The sequence below is a fragment of the Urocampus carinirostris genome, chromosome 14, assembly GCF_059441175.1.
Source record: "Urocampus carinirostris isolate Australia breed hairy pipefish chromosome 14, RoL_Ucar_1.0, whole genome shotgun sequence".
NCBI classification, from domain to species: domain Eukaryota; kingdom Metazoa; phylum Chordata; class Actinopteri; order Syngnathiformes; family Syngnathidae; genus Urocampus; species Urocampus carinirostris.
The window spans coordinates 2,581,681-2,602,761 of record NC_142362.1 but is presented as its reverse complement, the minus strand read 5'-3'; the positions used below and the strand labels follow the sequence as shown (position 1 = coordinate 2,602,761).

The window sequence follows — 21,081 nt, the reverse complement described above, 5'->3', positions numbered from 1 at the left end:
GTGTTCTAAATGCGGAAGTCAAGGTCGAAGTAGAAAGAAGTTGAGTAAAGTTAGTAGAGTTTGTCGGGGAACCGGCTTCTTCGGCTTGGCTCACTAAAAGGAACCGGCTCTAAACGGCTCTTCAGGTTGTTTTTACTTCTTTAATCCCAACATGACCAAATATAATGTAAAATTATGCTCAAAATGACATAAAAGAAAGGGAAAATAGAACAAAAAAGAAAAAAAATACCAAAATGAAAAAGTAGTGAAAAGCTAGAAAAAAATGAAACAAAAGGAAGAGGAAAAAAAGGGGAAAATTTAGAAAAAAGTCAGAAAAAAAAGAAAAGAAACAAAGGAAAAAAGTAAATAGAGAACCAAAAGAAATAAGTAACAGCTCGGAAAAAATAAACACAATGAGATTTTTTAAAAGGAATTTTTTAAAAAGTAGAAAAAAAACATGGAAAAAAGAAGAAAAAGTTTGTGTTGCATTCAAATAATTTCCAATGATATCAAGTGAATCTTTTTGCCAACATTGTACTTCCACTAAAAATGTGATTAAGTACAGTTCTGTATCTTGCAACCGACTCAATAAGCCCCCAAAAATGTTAATGTTATGCGACAAAATATATCAGGAAAAAAAAGAAATGGATATCTTGTGAAAGAATTGTAAAAACAAATGACGTTTGTAGGCCATCGTACATGAGTCAATTCATTCAAAAGGAGAAAATAATTTTGCATTGCCGGAAACTCAGCAAAATGTAAGTTGATGTCAAGTTTTTGGACATGTTTGATAATGACTTAGTTGCCACACTTGGGATTGCTGTTGCTCACTGTTGTTTCAAGCGCTGCTCACCGACTTTGTGAACGCTCAGACCCGTGGAAAATTACAGGGAACATTGGGTGTACCTAAATATTTTCATTTCGCTTTGAAACTTCAGTCCCTTGATTCTTTTCCCTCTTTGAATCCTCTTAACACGCATTGTTGGATAAAGGCTGTGTGTGTGCTGCGTCACAACCCGGGTGGGCAACATCCGGCCAGCGTCACATCGATGACAAACCTCCTTGGGTGCTACGTCTCCGGAGTTCGCTACGCTCTGGAACTGCTAAGCCTCCACAAAGGAGACGTGAGGCAGGCCGAAGAAGACGATACCAACCAGTCCATTTCGTCCATCGAAGACGATTTTGTCACTGCACTGGAGAATCTTGAGGAGGACGAATTGGGAGAGAACCCTTGTAAGGTTTCTAGTACTTGTGGGGATTATTTATTTTATTTTTATTTTTTTATCTCTTACCGTATTTTACATACTATAAGGTGCAGTTACAGTGTTTTCGTTTGCCCGCGTCCCTGCGTCCTGGACGCATCATTTTTGCTGGGGACGCATAGTCTCAAATCAACGTGCGTCCCCGGGACGCAACCTTTTTGGACACAAAATTGTCATTAAATCCCCTGTTACATTTTTTTTTAAACAAAGATTTACCACACTCCAAATTTTTCGTCAGGCAGATTTGGCAGATGTTGTTTTGGTCTCGCGGTTCGAGTTTTCGTCTACACGCCGATCTCGAGTTGTGTAGTGAAAAGTCCGTCTCTTTTTAGAGAACCGGCTTTTTCGGCTCAACTCGTTCAAGAGAGCCGGCTCTCCAACGGCTCACTTGCTTTGATGCATTATTTTACAAACGATGATGTTGTATGAAGAAGTTAAGAAAAAATGGAAGTATAAAAGGAGAAAATGTAAAAAAAGACAGGTTTGTGGTTATCCCTCTAATCGGTATATTACCAACAATAATTTGATGCAGAAAATGAATTCATAATTTGATGATTAAAACTAAATGAATACATAGATTTTATATTATTTGTCACCGATTTACAATTTCAACCTCGATAACACTAAATTTTGGGGACCCATACGTCTCTGTTGGGACCCATAGATTTTTGAGCATGCGAGTCCCCGGGACCCATCACTTTTCACAGGTACAATGAAATCTGCATTTATATGTAATTTTTCATTTTATACAATACATTATATACATTTTAAATACTTAGTTTAGTACTTTTATATTAAATATTGATTGCTACCATAAAGGAATTTTCCATAGTTTTCTACACCAGTTTACTGCAAGCTACAGATTACACATTTTCCATGAAAAAATACAAAAATCAGAATAAATAAGAATCAAGCAATGCTCATTTTTGTTTTGTCAATAGGAAGTTACTTGAATATTCATGGTGCAATAGGTTTTAGATCAGGGGATGGTGTCATAATAGTCTGTAGTTTGCAATAATCTGTGCAACCCTAAGAGACTCCTTGCGATTAAGGGCCAGTCAAATAAACATAACTTAACTATAAGTCGCTCCGTAGTATGAGTCACACCAGCGAAAGAATACATAATTAAGAAGGGAAAAAATGTATATAAGTCGCACCTGGAGTATAAGTCGCATTTTTGGGATATATACATGTCATCTTGAAAGCTAATTAGAAAGAAAATAGAGAACAACAGGCTGAAAGAGTTCACGTAGACTAACGTTACATGACTTTTAAGATAACTATAGCATAAATGTAAATATGTATATTCATGATGTGCTTGTTATGTAAATACACACGAGACACGATAATTAAGGAAGTCAGAGGGGTAGGATCTAAGAAGCATATGTTTCTCGTTTTTCGGCTTTTTGTTTTGTTTTTGTTTTTCCTCATGTTCTAAATAAGGTTTCCATAAAGAGCACGCTAACATGTTTACCAAACTATCAGTTTCACTACAAATCTTGTGTCAACCTCATCGTCACCTCCGTTTTTCACCAGGACCTCACAAGTCTCTCACTACCTCTGCTGCTCGATTTGCATTCTCTGCTGCATACGTCGTAATTCTGCAGGATATGATTTTCTTTCTGGTGCCATTTTTGTTCAGCTCTTCTTAGTTATTTATCATAAATTACCGTTGTTGTGCAAACATTACTAAAATGACTTTGGGTCTCATTTTCGGGGAATGCATTAGAACAGCGAAACAGAGCATTTGCACCTTGTATTGTGTCATTTCGCCAAAATAAATATTTCCAGCTTGCTCAAAAGAAATTTCTCTACAAGGTGCAAATACTCTCTTAAATTTTCTACAAAGTAATTTCAGTGACATCTGCTTGTTTCTATGCTAGTAGGTCTTTTCACGCAGGGGGACATTTTCTCGGCACAACACAGCAAAGTTAAAGTTAACAATACCGGCTAATAGCACCCTCTTGCGGTTTAGTGTGGAAATAACATGAAGGGATAAATACATTGGTAATAAAAATGATGTAATATTGTAATCTTTTCACATACAAGTTGCACAACAGTTCTTGTTTCGCCCTAAAAGACACAGTACAGTCTTTTAAAGAAAAAAAGCTAGCCAGTAATGATACCGACTGCCGTTTTATGTTATACTCTGTGTTGCTGCATAAAATGTCAATACCAACATTAAGACGGGCAGTAATCTGTGTTTTGTTTCAAACGGAACAACCACTAGTTGAGGGGAATAACCTATTGAGGCCAATTAATCTAAACGAAAATTGTCTGTACATGTCAAGTCATGTTTATTTGTATAGCCCTTAATCACAAAGAGTCTCAAAGGGTTGCACAGATCAAAGACTATTGCAAACTACAGACTATTATGACACCATCCCCTCATCTAAAACCTACATGAAGGCAAATAATACACAGATATTGTCAACATAAAACATCTCAGGGGGAAGAGCATTCCACTGCACTGGGGAGATTGGAGAATGCTCTCGAACCTGCTGATCTCTTCTTGGCTCTTGGGATCACTAGTAGACCAGCATTTTCAGAGAGAAGGCTCCATAGGGGGAGATGAAATCTGAAAGATATGAGGGAGCAAGTCCATGCATGATTTGGTATACAACCAACAGAACCTTAAAATCACATCTTAAGCTAACAGGGAGCCAAAGCGGGTTAGCTAAAATCGGGGTAATGTGGTCAAACTTTCTTGTCTTAGTTAAAAGCCTGGCTGCAGCGTTTTGTACTAGCTGTGAAGGCTCTTGATTTTGGACTTCGGAAGACCGGAGAGTAGTGCATTACAGTAATCAAGACGAGAGTTAACAAACGCGTGAATCATAATCTCCGCATCCGACTGAGACAGCATAGGGCGAATTATTGCAATGTTGCAGAGATGAAGAAAGGCTGTTCTAGTAATATTCTTAACGTTTGTTTGAAAGGACAGATGTGCATCGTGGTAAAAAATGTCTTGAAAGTAATTCTCATTGTTCAATCTTCCTCTTTTTTGTCTTTTTCTCTTTTGCCTTTTATGGACACCTGAAGCTTACCGCTCCTCAAAACGACGTGATGTAGCATCACAGACGATACCTACCCACAAAAGACGGAAGGAACTTTCAGGTTCCCACATTCTAATTGGCTCATCCTCGAAAAAATCTGCAGCCGGACACAAGCCCGGCCCGGATTCTTCTGTCACCGTGCAGAAGTGTTCAGGCATTGAAACTCAGTGGACTTATTGCAGTTCAGGAGCTCATCCCTCCTCACCAACCGTTCAAATCAGTGAATCTGAAGACTCCGACTGTTCCAGCCCAAGTCCTATCATTTTCCTTGATGAGGTGGGCTACCAGAAAAGTATGCTGGCTAAGCTGGATATCCCCCAGGTGCCAGGAGGACCTATAGAGCGGGTGGAAGACTCCGACTCGGAAGTGAGTGAATTCTTTGACAGCTTTGACCAGTTTGATGATCTTGAAGACTTCAGTTCAGAGAATGGCACTCTCATGTTGCCATTGGATAATGAAAGTGCTCCCACCCCGCGGGCGAATCCCACCGAATCAGGTTCCGATGGCTCGATTTCCAAATACGTTTCCAAAGGCTGCTCAACAAAAGGAATGTATCCTCGCTGCTTTGATCAACCAATTCTCCCTGCCAATGTGAAAAAACCAACTCCCCTCAAACCAGAGTCCCCCTATGGACTTTATTCTGAAATGCCGGACTCTCCTCGACCAGTACAAAGTCCCCTTGAGGACAGCTGTGGTCCTCTTTTCAGTCCTGTGAGCTCCTCTGCGTTTAGCCCTCTGGTGGATTCAAACGGTGTACTGGACTATTTTTGGAAACAAAGTGAGGGTGGCAGTGAGAGTACTGAGTTCAGGAAACCCCAAGATCTGTGCACTCTGTATAAGACCTACTCGGACTTTGCCAGCAACCTTTCCAATGAAATTCTAGGATCTGTCTGTGGGTATCAATCCGCTAAAGACATTAATGACAACAAGAATCTCAGTTGTGTTTGTCACAAGGAATTCACCAACCCCTCAGGCTACACGATGAAGCTCTCTGAAATCCAGGAGTCCGTCACAGTGGCCAAGCATGAGAAGACATCCCAGTCCTTGAAGGACGGAATCCAAAAGTTTGCTGCTGACCTTGTTGAAATGAGCTTAGGCAGCGCTTTGCGAGACATCCAAAAAGGCATGTCTACTTGCACCACGACTTTGTGTCACCTCGCTGCTAGACTGACTTCCTCAGTATTTCAGATGGCCTTCCATGAGATAGGAATGCGGCAGGCCTATGTGTTGAAGGAGCGAGCAGTCAATGGTTTAGCTAACTTCTTGGTTGGGGAAGTAGTATCTGGTGCCCTAAGGGAGTTTTTAATTGTAAAAAAACAGATTTTTCAAAACACAGTGACACAATTTGCAGCAGATTTAGCGGAAGAACTGGTATTCGAAGGTATTATGGAGGTGTGTCAGTTTTCCCACCCATCAACGCCTTTAACCCCCAGCGATTGGTCTTTTGGCAAAATGCTTGAAAAAGAAGAAGAGGAAGAGGTGGTCACTTCCTATGCTTCAGACTTGTCAGAGTCCGTTATCCAAGAGGCATTCATTGAGCTCTCTCAGGCCGAAGTTGCCTTTACTAGCCAAGCAGCCATTAGTGTTTCTCCAGACAACATATGTTACGTTAGTGCTAAGAGTACGAGTGCTGACACCCGCAGCACATTTACCGACAGGCAGCTTTCCAATGCCGCCTCAGCAGATAATTTAGGGACTTCATTCAGGAGTTCCCCATGCACAGTGAAGGATGCTCTTTTCACTGTGTCAGGGATGGCAAGCTGTATTCCTGTCCCAAAAGCAGGCCAAGCAATCTCCTATCAAAAGGATCCTCAAAACGAGTACGGTCCTACCCTGACGGACTCCTTCGAGTCCAGCCCTAATGGACTAGCGGTCTTTTCCTCTCATAATGCAACAACAAATATGCAAACACATGTTTATAGCCACGAAACAAAAGTGCACAGCAGTGGAGATCCCGGGTCGTTTGGAAAGTCACAATTCCAAAGCTTCACTGGCAACATGGTGGACATGATAGTCACTGAAGCTTGCGATCTGGTCAGCTCACCAAAGGTAAAGGAAGGTTTCCGTGACTGTGCTGCTTTCCTGGCAAAAACAGCGCCGAGCCAAAAGAACACTTTGACTGTGCCAAAAGAAGAAATGAGTGGACAAAAGAAGATGATTCACGCAGGTGAGGACACAACTCAAAGCTCTAATCAAAAACCTAGTACGATACCCGGCACTCCTCCGTCCACCCCCAAACAGCCAAGTGAAGTATCCAAGGAGAAACAAATTAAACAGTTTTCCAAGAAGCTAAAAACTAAGTTGGCTAAAGAATTCTCCCCAGCCACACCTCCTTCAACTCCCCACTACCACCCCGAGACTGGCCCAGGTCCAACCGCAAACAGTCCTGAAGCAGACAAAACAGAGTTTATGTTGAAACTGATGAGATCCCTTTCAGAAGAGGTCGATGTTGATGAGGATGAAGATGAAGAAGAGTTTCCGGATCACCCTAGTGTAAGCGGCACCAACAAATCGGTCGAACTAGAGGGGATCCCTCAAGAAGTGAGACGGTCCTCTCGCAGGCTGAGCAGTAGGGAGGCTCTACATTATGCTGAGCAATTAGCTTGCCATATAGTTTCAATGGCAACAGAGATGGACACACTGGGAATGGTTGATGGAGGGGAATCTGTCATTTCCGCTGAGCAAAGGCATGACAGTGTGGCTCATTTCTCAGAACAAACTCTGAATACTTTGTGGGTATATGCAGGGGAGGTGGCAGGGGAAGTAATCAATGATGTTAAGAGAATGGTGAACTCAGTACAGCTCTGTTCGAATCAAAGTTCCCCCAGAAGTGTCGATTTCCTCAGCTCAGAATGTTTGTATAATCACCAACATCACTCCCATCCTTGCCCTGACCACAACAGGGACTGGAGAGTGGAGAGGATTGCTGAGCCCTGGTCCAACAATCTCCTTTCTTCCGTTTTACGCTCACCTATCTCAATATCGCGTAGTTCCAGCTCAGGATCATCCTCGACATATCCCAGCTGCGAAAGCGTGACTGATGAATATGCCGGATACCTCATTAAGGTGCTAAAAAAAGAGGGTGGCAGCCGGGAGCTGGTCCTTGATCAGTATGCTAGTCGTCTGGCCTATCGATCCATAAAACAAGGTTTGACCCATGCCAGTCGCAGAAATAAACGGAGATCATCCAGCGCCCGCCTTCATCCCTCAAAGTCATTACCAGATGAATGGAAGGCTTTGGATGGTGGGGCATCACCAATCAAGAACAAAGTTTCTTCTTCATATGAAGATGTTCAGTGTTGTTGCAAAGAAAAGCCCGGCCTTCGGGACTGTGTTGATTTGGTTAATTTTGCAGAATCACTAGCATACAATATAACGTGTGATGTCACACGAACGCTTCGTCTATCAACTGTCCGCCTTCCGAAGTCCCTCACAGACTCTTGTCTTTATAAGAAGTCCAAATTTGAAAACATGACAGAGAACCTCATAAGGAACTCGTTTTCCTGCCCTCTACTTTCCAAGGACAGTAAGGCTAGACATTACCACAGCACGGAAAGCTTGCTCGATTGTGGCCACAGCAGTAGGATGACACAGGTCATTGAGCATTACGCAAGAAAAATAGTTGATGACACTCTAAAGATGAGTCTGGCTTCAGTTGGCCATTCATCCCGAGATCATCAGAAGACTGCCGGCCTAGACAGACCCTCACACACCCATAGGCTGTCTGAAGGGACGGGGCCTTATCCTTCCGAGGGACAGAAGAAATGCCGTTACTCTCAGGCCTCGGAGTGCCCCAACTGTGCTAAACTTGGTCCGTATCCCCACCAGTCTTTATTCCAGAGAAGGAGAAGGGGCCCAGAGTATCAACCTAGGCAAGACCGTCTCCGTGGAATGGAAATTCCTGAAATTCATATCGACCTAGAGCACAAGTCAGAGTTTGCAGAACAAATGGTGTCCATGGCAATTGATAACGCGAAGCGGGAGTTGAGCAACACCAGCCTAAATGCAGACAGTGGAATCGGCCATGATGGGACCAGCTACGCCGAGAGCCTCACTGCAGAAATCATGACCTCTGCACTCAACGTCTGCCAAGCTGCAAGTGTCAGGTACGAATAAGAAAGACAACAGAATCATTATGTTTGTTCTGCTTGTCACTTTTGCATTACAAAGGTTCTATGGTATACACACTCAGAGGGTTCTACCTAACTAGTATTAGCAATATGACAAGATTGCCCTCAAATTAAACGTTTTCAAAATGCTAACTACAAAATGGCCACGTTAACCCCAGTGTAACATATGAATAATATTAAAATTAAAATTCATTTTCATTGATTGTTTACAAATAGATTAGACTTGGCACTCCAGGATAAACACGCTATAAAGACAAATACGATTTAAAACAATTAAGGATAAATAGGCAAACGTATTAACAGATTTACCAAGTGCATCAGAACAATTGTAAAATGGAATTGTCAAGAAATTCCATTTAGCAGCAACATAAAAAAGGTGGAAAGTATAAGCCTTTTTTTCTGTATGTAGGCGAGATATATATTTTTCCCATCAACACATTTTTGATGTGTTTTTGTTAGAAACAAGGCATGCAAGGCTGTTTGTAAATAATACAGAACTACCTTCAAACTGGATGCGTAGTTCATCAAATATTGGTCAACATGAAGTGGGTGTTTTTTAAGAGTTATTGTTCTATCTTCTTTATTCATTATCCATTATCTGTTATCGGTCAGTTCATAATACGCTACAAAGCCTAGGAGCCGGGACTCTTACTCTCAGCCAAAAGGCCAAGCTAAGGTCCTAGCCTTAAAGCCTAGCTGCGATCATTGCGAATGCACCGTTCCCGGAGGTACTGCAATACCGGGCCGATGCGTGGAGTGGACAGAGTAGGGGTCCTGCCATGACCGTCACATGTTTTAACAGTTTGAGTCTTTCGGCAACACTTTTAATGAAAAATGATACCGGTGGTTATCATTTAATGCAGGCCTGCAAAGTCCGGGTACCCGTTGAAAGTAATCCAAGGTTAAAAAAGTGTATATTTCTAAAGGTAAGGGTGGGAAAATATATATTCACCTTTGTCTGCCATGTCCACAAACACTCACCTTTACTGGTCTTTACTTCCCATAATCCCCCGCGTCTGTTACGCTCCTTCTTTTTAATTGGTCAGTGCAAGACTTATCAAAATAAGTGTCCAAAATAAATACATGACAAAAATATACAGTTGCAAATACATATTATACATGGTTACACATATTTACAAAGAAAGACGGTACACCGAGAGAGTTTTCAAAGCTTTAATAATAATAATATAACTTTCATCCCAAACCGTGCCTGTGAAAGGTACCACCACGCTACTCATAACACGCCCGCAGGACTCAAAGCATAGCTGTCAGAAGAAGCCTTGCCGCAATTATGAAATTCACTGTTAAAAAAACATACTGTACTTAAAGTAAGCACGGTGGCCTATGTCCTTAGCTTGGCCTTACCTCTTGCTATGATCTTTGATTTTTGCATTTCGGAGATGGAATAAGAGCTTGCTCTGTCCACTCCACGCATCGGCCCGGTATTGCAGTACCTCCGGGAATGGTGCATTCGCAATGATCGCAGCAAGGCTTTAGGGCTAGGACCTTAGCTAGGCTGAGAGTAAGTGTCCCGGCTCCTAGGCTTTGTAGCGTATTATGAACTGACCGATAACGGATAATGGATAATGAATAACGAAGATAGAACAATAACCCTTAAAAACCCCAAAACCCCCCTCTAGGACCTTAGCTTGGCCTTTTGGCTGAGAGTAAGTGTCCCGGCTCCTAGGCTTTGTAGCGTATTATGAACTGACCGGACCGATAATGGATAATGAATAACTAAGATAGATCAATAACCCTTAAAAACCCCAAAACCCCCTCACGGTAAGCCGTCCTTGTTTTACTCCTCATTATTGACGTCTTCAAGGGTGTCTCCCTCACATTTGAATCAAATCTCTATCCCTTGTCATACAGATAATTCGATCATAGCCCAAGAGGATGTAGTTCACCTCAGCGCCAATTCCACCGGTCTAAATTTTACCTTTTGTACTCGAGTGACGCTGGTGGTCGGCACTCTTTAGAAAAATTACTTAAATAAGCCGCTTCACTGAATAAGCCGCAGGGCTGAACATTTGGGAAAAAAGTAGCGGCTTATAGTCCGGATTTTACTGTATTTTTTTTCTTATTTTTAGAACTATACTTTCCTTAGTTCAGTTGCATAATAGTCTTTGAATTAATTGATAAGATGTTTCGTTCAAAATGCTTTACTACCATGAAGTCCGGCTTTTAATGGTTAGCGCATGTATTGTGGCTTTGACGTTGTTGTTTTGATTCTTTATTAACGTACCCTTTATTTTTCTATAGCTCTCCAGGCAGGGAAGTCACAGAGTCCACTGTGTCCCAGCAGTTGAGTGTCGGGGAGGACAGCGTAGGCAGCTGGTCCAACCTTAGCTTTGAGGATGACAACAGCAGCTTCCTTCATCTTAGTGACAGGTATACATTCCCGGCGCTGTACTACATTGTTACATTTCCCCTCGTAATTGTCAGTCGTAAATCTTCAAGTGGAAGGTCAGACGCGTCATCTATCGAAGGTTTTGTCGGGCTTTTATCGTCCTTTTCTCTGGTTTCACCCGAATTATTAAACAATCGTATTTTCCGCATTCTAAGGCGCACCAAAAAAACCTGAAATTTCTTAGTGCACTTTATATACCGCAGAATCCGGTGGATTAGATAAAATGCTTACTGCATGAGTGTACAAGGTTTTACATGCAAGATTTTACTCTATATTACGGCAATCGACTAATGATTTTGCCATGATTGATCAAATTCATTAACATTGCTGACCTAAGTATCAAAACATCAAATGCAATGAGAATCGAACCCGTGTTGTGACAATAAAAGCACAGACACTTTTCCACTAGACTAGGGGTCAGCAACCTTTACAGTGCGGAGTGCCACTTTCAAATGTCCTTGTAAATCCAAGATTAATGACTCTCACGACATTTTTTTTATATCCAACAGAGCTGTCATTTTTCACCAGTCAGAATATACACCATGGATATACATTAAAATTGTATAACTGACCAATTTATCTTCCACTATTCATCAATAAACCAACAAATGAATGTGAGCAACATTTGGAAACGACATACATGACATCCTTGACTTCATTTCTTTACCACAAGAATCAACCAGGATCAACCGTTCTTCATCAACAATGAACTACAATCAAAAAACAAGTGATATGGACAGCTACCATTACTAATCATGAATTAAATCTTATTGCAGAAAATATCAAAACTTGAAACGCACACACGCTTCTTCAATATATTCGCCATCAGTAAATAGTTTTCTTTGCTTTGCCATCCAACGAGCAATGTGATAGCTTGCTTCAGTGGTGGTGTGTGTAGCAGTGACAAAGGTTTTCAGAGTCTGTGTTTGTTTGCCGTACTTGGACACAGTGCGTTTTAATGTCTCCGCCTTGTCAGACTCGTCCTTGAATTTACGTTCATGTTTCGTCTCGTAATGCCGTTTAACACTTGATGTGCGAGGTACAACGCTCTTGAGGCGTAATGCACAAACAGCACGGTCATTTTTTTGCACAAAACCCCAGTCCTCTGTCTACACTGGCTGAAAAGAACAAGATTATTTAACGTGAGGAGCTGTCGCGAGTCATTCATTTATCGCCCGGCTGTGTTTCGTTGGCTGGGTTAAAACACGGATCTCTCCTCTCCTCGGCGCCGCGCAGACACACTCACAAACCGAGCAGAGGAGGAGGGGCGCTAACGTAAAGCCTCTAAACAACACGGCGGGCAACTGAAAATGTCTAAATTTCAGGTAAAAATGTGCATTAAAAAAAAAAAGAATCATTATTTTGCCGTGCGCTTGCGTGCCACTAGTTAACCCCTCGCATGCCACTGCTGGCACGCGTGTCACAGGTTGCCGACCCCTGCACTAGACCAACAGTGGTACAGATGACAAGGTATTAGAGCCTATCCCACTATAACTTTCTTATTCCTCACTGTGCCAGAAACACAGATTCTCTGAATGTTAGAGATTGGAGAAAACAAAAAAGTCTTTCAACATGATAATATGAAACAGGGGTCGGTAACCTATGACTCTCGAGCCATGTATTGCTCTTTTCATGAGTAATCCTGGCTCCGAGATAAAATAGAATCCGCAATTATTTAATATATTGCTACACCTAAATCTGATTTCAGCACATGTATAGCCAGGACAATGCTGACTATTCAATGGGTTTGTTCCAGTATGTATCGGGCAAAGTCCTAACCACGGTTTACGGTCAAGATGTCACACCAATCCAGTGTTCTGGTTTGCTCGCGTCCCTGCGTCCTAGACGCATCATTTTTGCTGGGGACGCATAGTCTCAAATCAACATGCGTCCCCGGGACGCATCTTTTTTGACACAAAATTGTCATTATTACCGATTACATTTTTTTAAAACAAAGATTTACCGCACTCCAAACTTTTCGTCGGGCAGATCCGGCAGATGTTGTTTTGGTCTCGCGGTTCGAGTTTACGTCTGCACGCCGATCTCGAGTTGTGTAGTGAAAAGTCCGTCTCTTTTTAGAGAACCGGCTTTTTCGGCTCAACTCATTCAAGAGAGCCGGCTCTCAAACGGCTCACTTGCTTTGATGCCTTATATTATGAATTATTTTGTTGTATAAAGAAGTTAAGAAAAAAAGGAAGTATAAAAGGAGAAAATAAAAAAAGACAGGTTTGTGGTTATCCTTTCAATCGGTATATTACCAACAATAATTTGATGCAGAAAATGAATTAATAATTTGATGATTAAAACTGAATGAATATTTAGCTTTTTATTATATATTTGTCACCGATTTACAATTTCAACCTCGATAACACAAAATTTTGGAGACCCATAGATCTCTGTTTTGGGACCCATAGATTTTTGAGCATGCGAGTCCCCGGGACCCATCACTTTTCAGAGGTCAAATGAACACTGTACATCTCTAAAGAATCTTTTACATCAGGCCCATTAAACAGTTTGTTTACTGTTGCGACACTTTATGATGAAAACCCACAGAACTAACTGTAAACACCCCCAAACTCCAGTAAAGCACCCAGAGTAATTTGATTGGGTGAGCGGTGGAGTTTTACACGCAGCGCCGCCACTCCTTCTCCCCCTTGCCCAGCACCGTCTGCACCGAAGACTCATTGTACATTAATAATAAACTATTAGTGTATATAGAGCCCAATGGTAATACACTAATAGCACAGTGAGTAGCTCTTACTGTAGTCTCAATTTCATGTACCCATGGTCTGGGGTGCCTTATGTATGAAAAAAATATAACAAAAGACTGTTTTCGGGGAGTGCCTTATAATCCTCATACTGCAGAATATACGATACATTTTAGATGCACTCTGCACAGAGCTGAACTTGTAATGCCCTCAAAATGTGGTTTTAAATGTTAAACTGATCAACAGATATCCCAAAGAGAAATTTCTCAGATAAGGCCAGTCTTGAGTATGTGTCTTCTGACACTTTCTCACACAATTTTCCATATTTTTGGGTCAAACCCGGTGTATATCTCCATGGAACTCAACGGACAATGAGATCCTTTTCCAAGATAATGCGAAGAAACAGAGTGTCTGGACTGTCAAGGAGGCTGAGTGAATGTATCATAATATTTTGAAAAGGTGTGTCTTTGAGGAGTGCTTTTGTCTCTTCAGGCAGTGTTGCTGCAGGAACACCGTCATCTGCCATGTGTGATTCATTAGATTCCCTTTAAAAGCCTGTTGTGACCATTTCCGCAGAGCTGATGAAACTGCTAAAGAAAAAATACAATTCATCCTCAAAGGGTGTTGCAGGACGCCAATGAACTCAATTGAGAATGTTATTCAATCCGGCTAGATCAAATATGTCATTCATCAGAACAGATAAGCCCAAGTTCATTGATTTCTAAATGATATTGGTTTAAATGTTCGAATGTTAAGTTTTATAAGGTGTGGCGAACATTTTTTTTTAATTTTTACTTGGATTTAAAGCCCCAATTTAACCACTAGATGGCACTGTATTGTCTAATGCTAACAAAAACCAATTCTATGAGCACAACATAGCAAAAGGATGCCAGACAAACATGGTGGCAACGTTAAGTATGGATTCCACTATGTAAAAGAAATATAAATTTCTCAATCTACGTTTTTTTATAATAGTTCATGTAATTCTGCCTAGTATTCCAATCATTTTTTCTACTGAATAAATGTACCACAAGGAGGCACTAAATAGTACACTGTCCCTTTAACAGACTAAATTCAAGATAACAAGCATTCACTGTTAAAAAAATCAAAATTACTAAAATAAAAAGTGAAAAACAAATTCTTTGGATTTAACACTATTAGTATTATTATTAAAGTCATAAATAGTTCAGATCTTTGCATAAAGCCCACGCGGGTCCATAGATTCAGATTCAGATCTACTTTATTGTCATTCTAGTACACGTGTATACAGTACGACATGTCGATACATCTGACCCGCACAGTTTCCTTGAATGTACAGATATAAATAAAATGTTGTATTGAGTTGGAGTATTGAGTACTAATAATATACTAAATAATTATGGTTATGTATAGTATTTTACAGTAGTGCAAATAGTGCAAGAGGAGCAGCTAACCCGATGTGCAAAATGGGCAGTCAGGTAAACAAGTCAGGTAAACAGTAACAATAACACTGTAACAATAACACTGTAAGTACAATAGTGCAGAGAAACAGATGTGCAAGGAGTGGCTAGCTATAAAGAACTGCCAGTAGTGCAAAAAAGTCAAACAAAACCAACAGATGTACAGATTAGCAGCAGTTTAGATTTACTATGTGTTTGATTGACCATTTAACAGTCTAATGGCCAGGGGGACAAGACTATTGTGGAACCTGGTGGTCCTGCACCGCACACTGCAGTACCTCTTCCCAGAGGCTAGCAGAGTGAACAGTCCATGATGGGGGTGAGAGGGGTCCCTGATAATGTTCTTAGCTTGGGATAGGCAGCGCTTCTGGCCAATGTCCTGAATGGAGGGGAGAGAAGTCCCGATGATTTTCTCTGCTGTCCTCGTCACCCTACCCCAGTCGGAAGCGCTGTAGCCTCCACACCACACAGAGATACAGCTGGTCAGGATACTCTCTATGGTGCCCCTGTAGAATGTGATGAGGATGGGTGGGGGCAGGTGGGCTCTCCTAGTTCCGATTTAAACAAATGCACCTTATGAAATAGCTTTCTTTTGGTTGATGATGAGCATCTATGAGTCTCTCATCAAACCTTAAACATATTTATATTTATTATATTTTACATTTATATATATTTCAACAATATACCTAGATCATTTTTTTTTAAACTGCTTCGAAAATATTTTGTCCTCCCTACCATCAACTTTAAATAAATGAACAATTACCTCATGTTAAGGTTTTGAGATTTTCCTCGCCCTCATTTCGGTTGTAGATCAGGGGATGGTGTCATGATAGTCTGTAGTTTGCAATAGTCTGTGGTCTGTGCAGCCTTTTGAGATTCCTTGTGATCAAGGACGTCACAAATAAACATGACTTGACTTGAGGTTTTTGAGTTTTTCCTTGCCCTCATGTTGGTTTTAGATCAGGAGATGGTGTCATAATAGTCTGTAGTTTGCAATAGTCTGTGGTCTTTTGAGACTCCTAGTGATCAAGGACATCACAAATAAACGTAACTTGACTTGACTTAAGGTTTTTGAGTTTTCCCTTGCCCTCATGTTGGTTTTAGATCAGGGGATGGTGTCATAAAAGTCTGTAGTTTGCAATAGTCTGTGGTCTGTGCAGCCTTTTGAGATTCCTTGTGATCAAGGACGTCACAAATAAACATGACTCGACTTGACTTGGGGTTTTTGAGTTTTTCCTTGCCCTCATGTAGGTTTTAGATCAGGGGATGGTGTAATAATAGTCTGCAGTTTGCAATCATCTGTGGTCTGTGCAGCCTTTTGATACTCCTTGTGATCAAGGACGTCACAAGTAAACAGGACTTTACTATTAATGATGTAGAAAAACAACTTCTTTCGCGTCATATTTTTGTCGGCTGTGTAAAGGTTTTCACAAATCACACATGATCAGTTTAGTAGAAACTCTACAAGGAAAGAAGACCTTAATGAATTTTCAACTTGCAAGCAGACTTTGGGTAAGTAATCCCAACCTGTTCTAAAGGCCCTCCCCTGTGTGCCCTTTCTTTTTATTAACTCACTTAGGTTACAAAGCAGATCCGCCCTAAAAGGTGTGGATATTAAAGAACAGCAAAACGATTGGCCGATAGTGACACAGTACAGCGTACTAAAACAACGAAACAATAATCGCTAAAACAATGAACTGGCGGGCAGCACGGCGGCGCAGTGGTTAGCGCTTGTGCGGCACAGTTCTAAGGTCTTGGGAACCTCCTGTGTGGGTTCAAATCCAGCTACCGGCCTTACTGTGCAGAGTTTGTATGTTCTCCCCGTGCTTGCGTGGGTTTCCTCCGGGCACTCCGGTTTCCTCCCACATTCCAAAAACATGCATGTCAGGTTAATTGGCCGGCCCAAATTGTCCCTAGGTGTGAATGAGCCTACGATTGGCTGGCAACCAGTTCGGGGTGTCCCCTGCCCACTGCCCGATGATTGCTGGGATGGGCTCCAGCACCCCCGCGACCCTACTGAGGATAAGCGGTGCAGCTAATGAGATGAGATGAGATAATGAACTGGCATCCTCTTTGCAGGAATGCAATTTTAAAAACCAAATAACTGTATGATCTTATTTTCCAATACCTAACTTTAAAAACTCAGTAATTAGTTTTACACAAAAAAAGCTTGTACAATACACTTCTGACTTAATCAGCTTATTTTGAATGAGGCGATTCTACATTTTGCATGCGATTTACCAGTGTAATTCATTCATCTCAACTCATTTTGATTCACTGAGTTTTCTGACCTGCAGCAATGGGAACAGCAGTAGCTGGAGCAGTCTCGGCTTGGAAGGGGAACGCATGTCATCCTCGCCCTCAGACAGGTCAGTCAAAACCCTACAATCGATTCACTCCGAAACGCCGGAAAAAAGCAACTGCAAAGCCATTTGCTATACGCTAATACTCTGCAAGAAAATAAATATTTTAACATCTTAACAAAATATCACTCAAAGGGGGGTGGAGGACATCTGACTGAGGTGAAACGTGTCTCGAAAAACGTAACACTGCTATATTGTTAATGGTAAGTGGTCTGTATTTACTGTGGATTGCGATTTTCAAGTCCCAAAAGATCTCTCAGAGTGCTCTACAATGTGCTTCACACTGACCCATTCACACATACTCACACATTTAACTCTGAGAAGCCGGGAATCAAACCAGCGCCCCTTCGCTCCCAAGACGAGCAAACTACCTCCTGAGCTACTCAATCAATTTATGTTTCAGCCCCTAAAGTGCATACTGTGTAAACCAGAATAAAAAAAAACTTTCATAGCTCATACCTGTGGCTTTCACACAAACACAAGAAACTTTATCATTAAAAATGATTGTTATGCCTTTTGGGCAGCAGTGGCTCAGGAGGTAGAGCGCTCGTCTTGGGATCAAGAGATCGCAGTTCGAATCCCGGCTCCTCCATGTTACATGTCGAAGTGTCCTTGGGTAAGACACTGAACCCCTAATACCCCCAATAAGCAGGTTAGCGCCTACATGGCTGCACGGCCGCTATTGGGAAATGTGAAGCACACTGTAAAGTGCTTTGGGAAGTCTCCATTGACTTGAAAAGCGCTATAGAAATGCAGATCATTTCACTTCATTTCATTAAGTCTACAAACCTACTACAAGTAAATCCAATGAAACAAACAAAGGAGTAAAAAAAAGTACCTTATCTTTGCCTGTCCTTGTTTGAACATAAGTATGAGGTGATGTTTATTGGTGTTATTTCTTTGCCATTTTGTTATTGTTACTATTTTTCCGCACTTTTCATGTCAAGTATTTTTACAGTTTTTACAGATATTAATAAACAGGGCTACTAAATACTACGTATCATCTGCTATTTACTACGCCGGTTTATAGCATATTACGGGAAGTTGCCGTACCTTTGGGCATTCTATAGTATAATACACAGTCTCTTTTCAATGTTATTAAAACATTCAAAATATTTTGTGTTGGAAAGATCGCAATGACTTAAATGTAATATTCTTGTTGGTGCGGAATACAGTTCCACTAGGATAGAAAATAGCTTTAGACCAGTCCTCTTTTCACAACTGTTGCGTTTTAGTAAGATCAATGGAATGTCCTGCTTGTATAGCTCAGCAATAACCTCAACACGTGGCTTTTAGCTGTAGACAAGGCTGGATCTATCGGCATGGTATCCTGCCCGGCTCCTCTGGTCGCTGCTGATGTACGAATTCCCCATGACCACGGTGGAGAGCTTTGAGAGAAAGATCTGCTCGTCTTTGCGCAGGTGGCTAGGCCTGCTACTGAGCCTGAACAACATTGCCCTGTTTGGGCAAAACCCCAAGCTGCAACTTACCTTCAGCAGTCTTACAGTAGAGTTCAGGGTTTCCCAGGTCAGAGAAGTCCTGTTCTACCGAGATTCCACAGATGGAAAAGTCTCTTCAGCAGTTGTGGAGGTCAGATAGAAAGGGGCGTGCCTGAAACGAGACTGCTGCAAAGTACCCTGGTGGGAACTGTATCTACAGGCTGGGCTGGGTAGTAACCAGCAACCATGCCATAGCAGAACCAATGGACAGTAAAGCCAAAAGCTTGTCCAGGACGATTTTCCAGCTGAGGTGGAAGAGGAGCGCTTTAGCAAGGTGGTGGGCATGAATGAGCAAGAAGGAGGCTTGGGCAAAGAAGGGGCGTATTGCTGGCCGGAAGATCACCTGCACCGAACTTTGGAAAGCGCAGACACACCATTTCAAATTCCTGGTCAAATCAGTGAATGCCAACCTGTTCACCTAGGGCCTGATAGATTCACCTCAGAGGAATACTAGAACACATCTTCAAAGGCCTTGGGAGATGGCAGGTATCTGTGGCGCCACGACTCGGGTCTCCGGGCAATAGCAGACACAACTGCACTGGCATAAACACCAGCGAGCGGCAACATCAAACCTGGAGGACAATTTCCCTTATCCAAGCAGGAGAGAACCTTCAATCCTTCAAGAAGACATAGGGGGGGCCCGCTCACCTCTGCAAGGAACTGGCAGCTTCTGGTGGACATAGTGAAGCAGTTGTTATTCACAGTCATCATCACAGCTACACCATTCCGGCCAGACATGGTGCTGATGTCTGGAGCCAGCAAAGCAGGTGGTGTTCCTTTAGCTGACGATTCCCTTGGAGGGCTGGATGGAGGAAGCTCAGGGAAGGATGAGGACAATGTACACCAATCCCGTGGCTGAATGCCAAAGGAATGGGTAGAGGGCCTGCTTGGGGCCTGCTGGGAGTTTATTGAGATGCGGTTCAAGGGCTTTGCAGGCAGGTCTTTACACCGGGCCATTAACAACATCTTGGGAGCATCTGAAAAGGTTTCACGATGGCGTGGCACAGTGCGCCACCTGGACACAAGTAGGGGGATCAATCACCCTCGGCTGGCTTGCCTGGGTAAGGGTGTCTAAGACCTGAAACACCTGATGACCATGGAAGAGTCACTGACAATGTGTCCAGTTGCACCATAAAACATATTTTCTGACAATCTTCAGGTTATGTTTGGTCATGTTTGCATGAAATGTTGCCAGCCTGTTCTAATAATACTGCAGGCTATAAACAGAAGGTATTTTTGTAGTTGTTGCCATGTCTCTTGGTCATCGCTGTTTACCTTTCGTCAAAACAGTCATCTTTCGGTGTGTCTTCGCCTGCAGTCTCTGACAGAAATAAGTGGTTGATGAGAGTATTAGGGGAGAATGCTAACAAAATATTTATCTGTTGTAGTATTACAGGTCTCAGATCCTTTGACAAGATCAGTGTTAACCTTTGCTGCGTGTTTGACAAAGTTTACTGCTCAGCATGATTCTAAAAATAAAGGTAATCCCTCGTTTTGCTGATGTTTGTGGACAACACCAAAATAGATCTTGGGTGTTTCCCTCTTCAGTTTGTTATGTACTATTTTTAAAACTCGTTATCCCTTTTGGTTTGGGTTGAGCGTCAAGTCACCACAGGATCATGTCGGAGCTTCTTAATTGCCATAATTTGATACCACTTGCCTACAAGGGAGTCAAATCAAAGTTTTTTGTTTTTTTTAATCAAAACATTTCTTGAAAATGTTGACTGCCAAACAGGGAGGTAGTTGTCTATGTAGGACATTGAACTTTGTGTATTAGACATGTGTCGACGCTCCATCGTCAAACGCTGGAAAATCCTGTGAAGATAAATAACGAGTGTCAGATTCTTTTAACTTTATGGCCTTTTTCATTTGTATTCAGTTGAGTTACGCGCCCAGCGGAACCTCAGGAGCCACGAATCTTGCAGTTTGAGTTTTGAAAGAGGATTTTGACGCGTCAGCCCTCAAAAATATCACATCTCCATTGTAATTTTTGGTATTGACAGTCTCGCTGACAGTTTGATTGCCTATCGCCGTGACGTTCTCACGCGATAGACTTGCTACTCTGATTTCCCTCTACATATCGCACATTGTGGCTATTACACATAGGTTCTTTTTTTTAATAGAAATTTCCCTTTTTATAGATTGATGTCGTTCCCATCAAACTAAATCCAGATGTGACTTGATTTGCTTTTGGTAACTAAAGCCACACATTTTTTTATGTTTAGTCTCTCTTATGGT

The 21,081-nt window shown here is 41.8% G+C and overlaps 1 protein-coding gene and 1 pseudogene across 2 annotated transcripts in view; both read left to right on the top strand.

The window, feature by feature from the left end:
- akap11 (A-kinase anchoring protein 11) overlaps positions 1-21,081 on the top strand; it is a 41,971-nt gene that overhangs the window by 8,009 nt on the left and 12,881 nt on the right. Inside the window, exons 6-9 of one of the 2 annotated variants that reach the window (XM_088352332.1) lie at positions 955-1,212; positions 4,281-8,400; positions 10,687-10,815; positions 17,279-17,350. In XM_088352332.1, coding sequence (XP_088208458.1) covers positions 955-1,212; positions 4,281-8,400; positions 10,687-10,815; positions 17,279-17,350 — 4,579 coding nt within the window. Of the gene's footprint in view, positions 1-954; positions 1,213-4,280; positions 8,401-10,686; positions 10,816-17,278; positions 17,351-21,081 lie in introns of those variants that run through there. The other variant, XM_088352331.1, reaches the window with a different exon arrangement.
- Positions 9,786-9,900, top strand: LOC148352447 (U2 spliceosomal RNA; annotated as a pseudogene).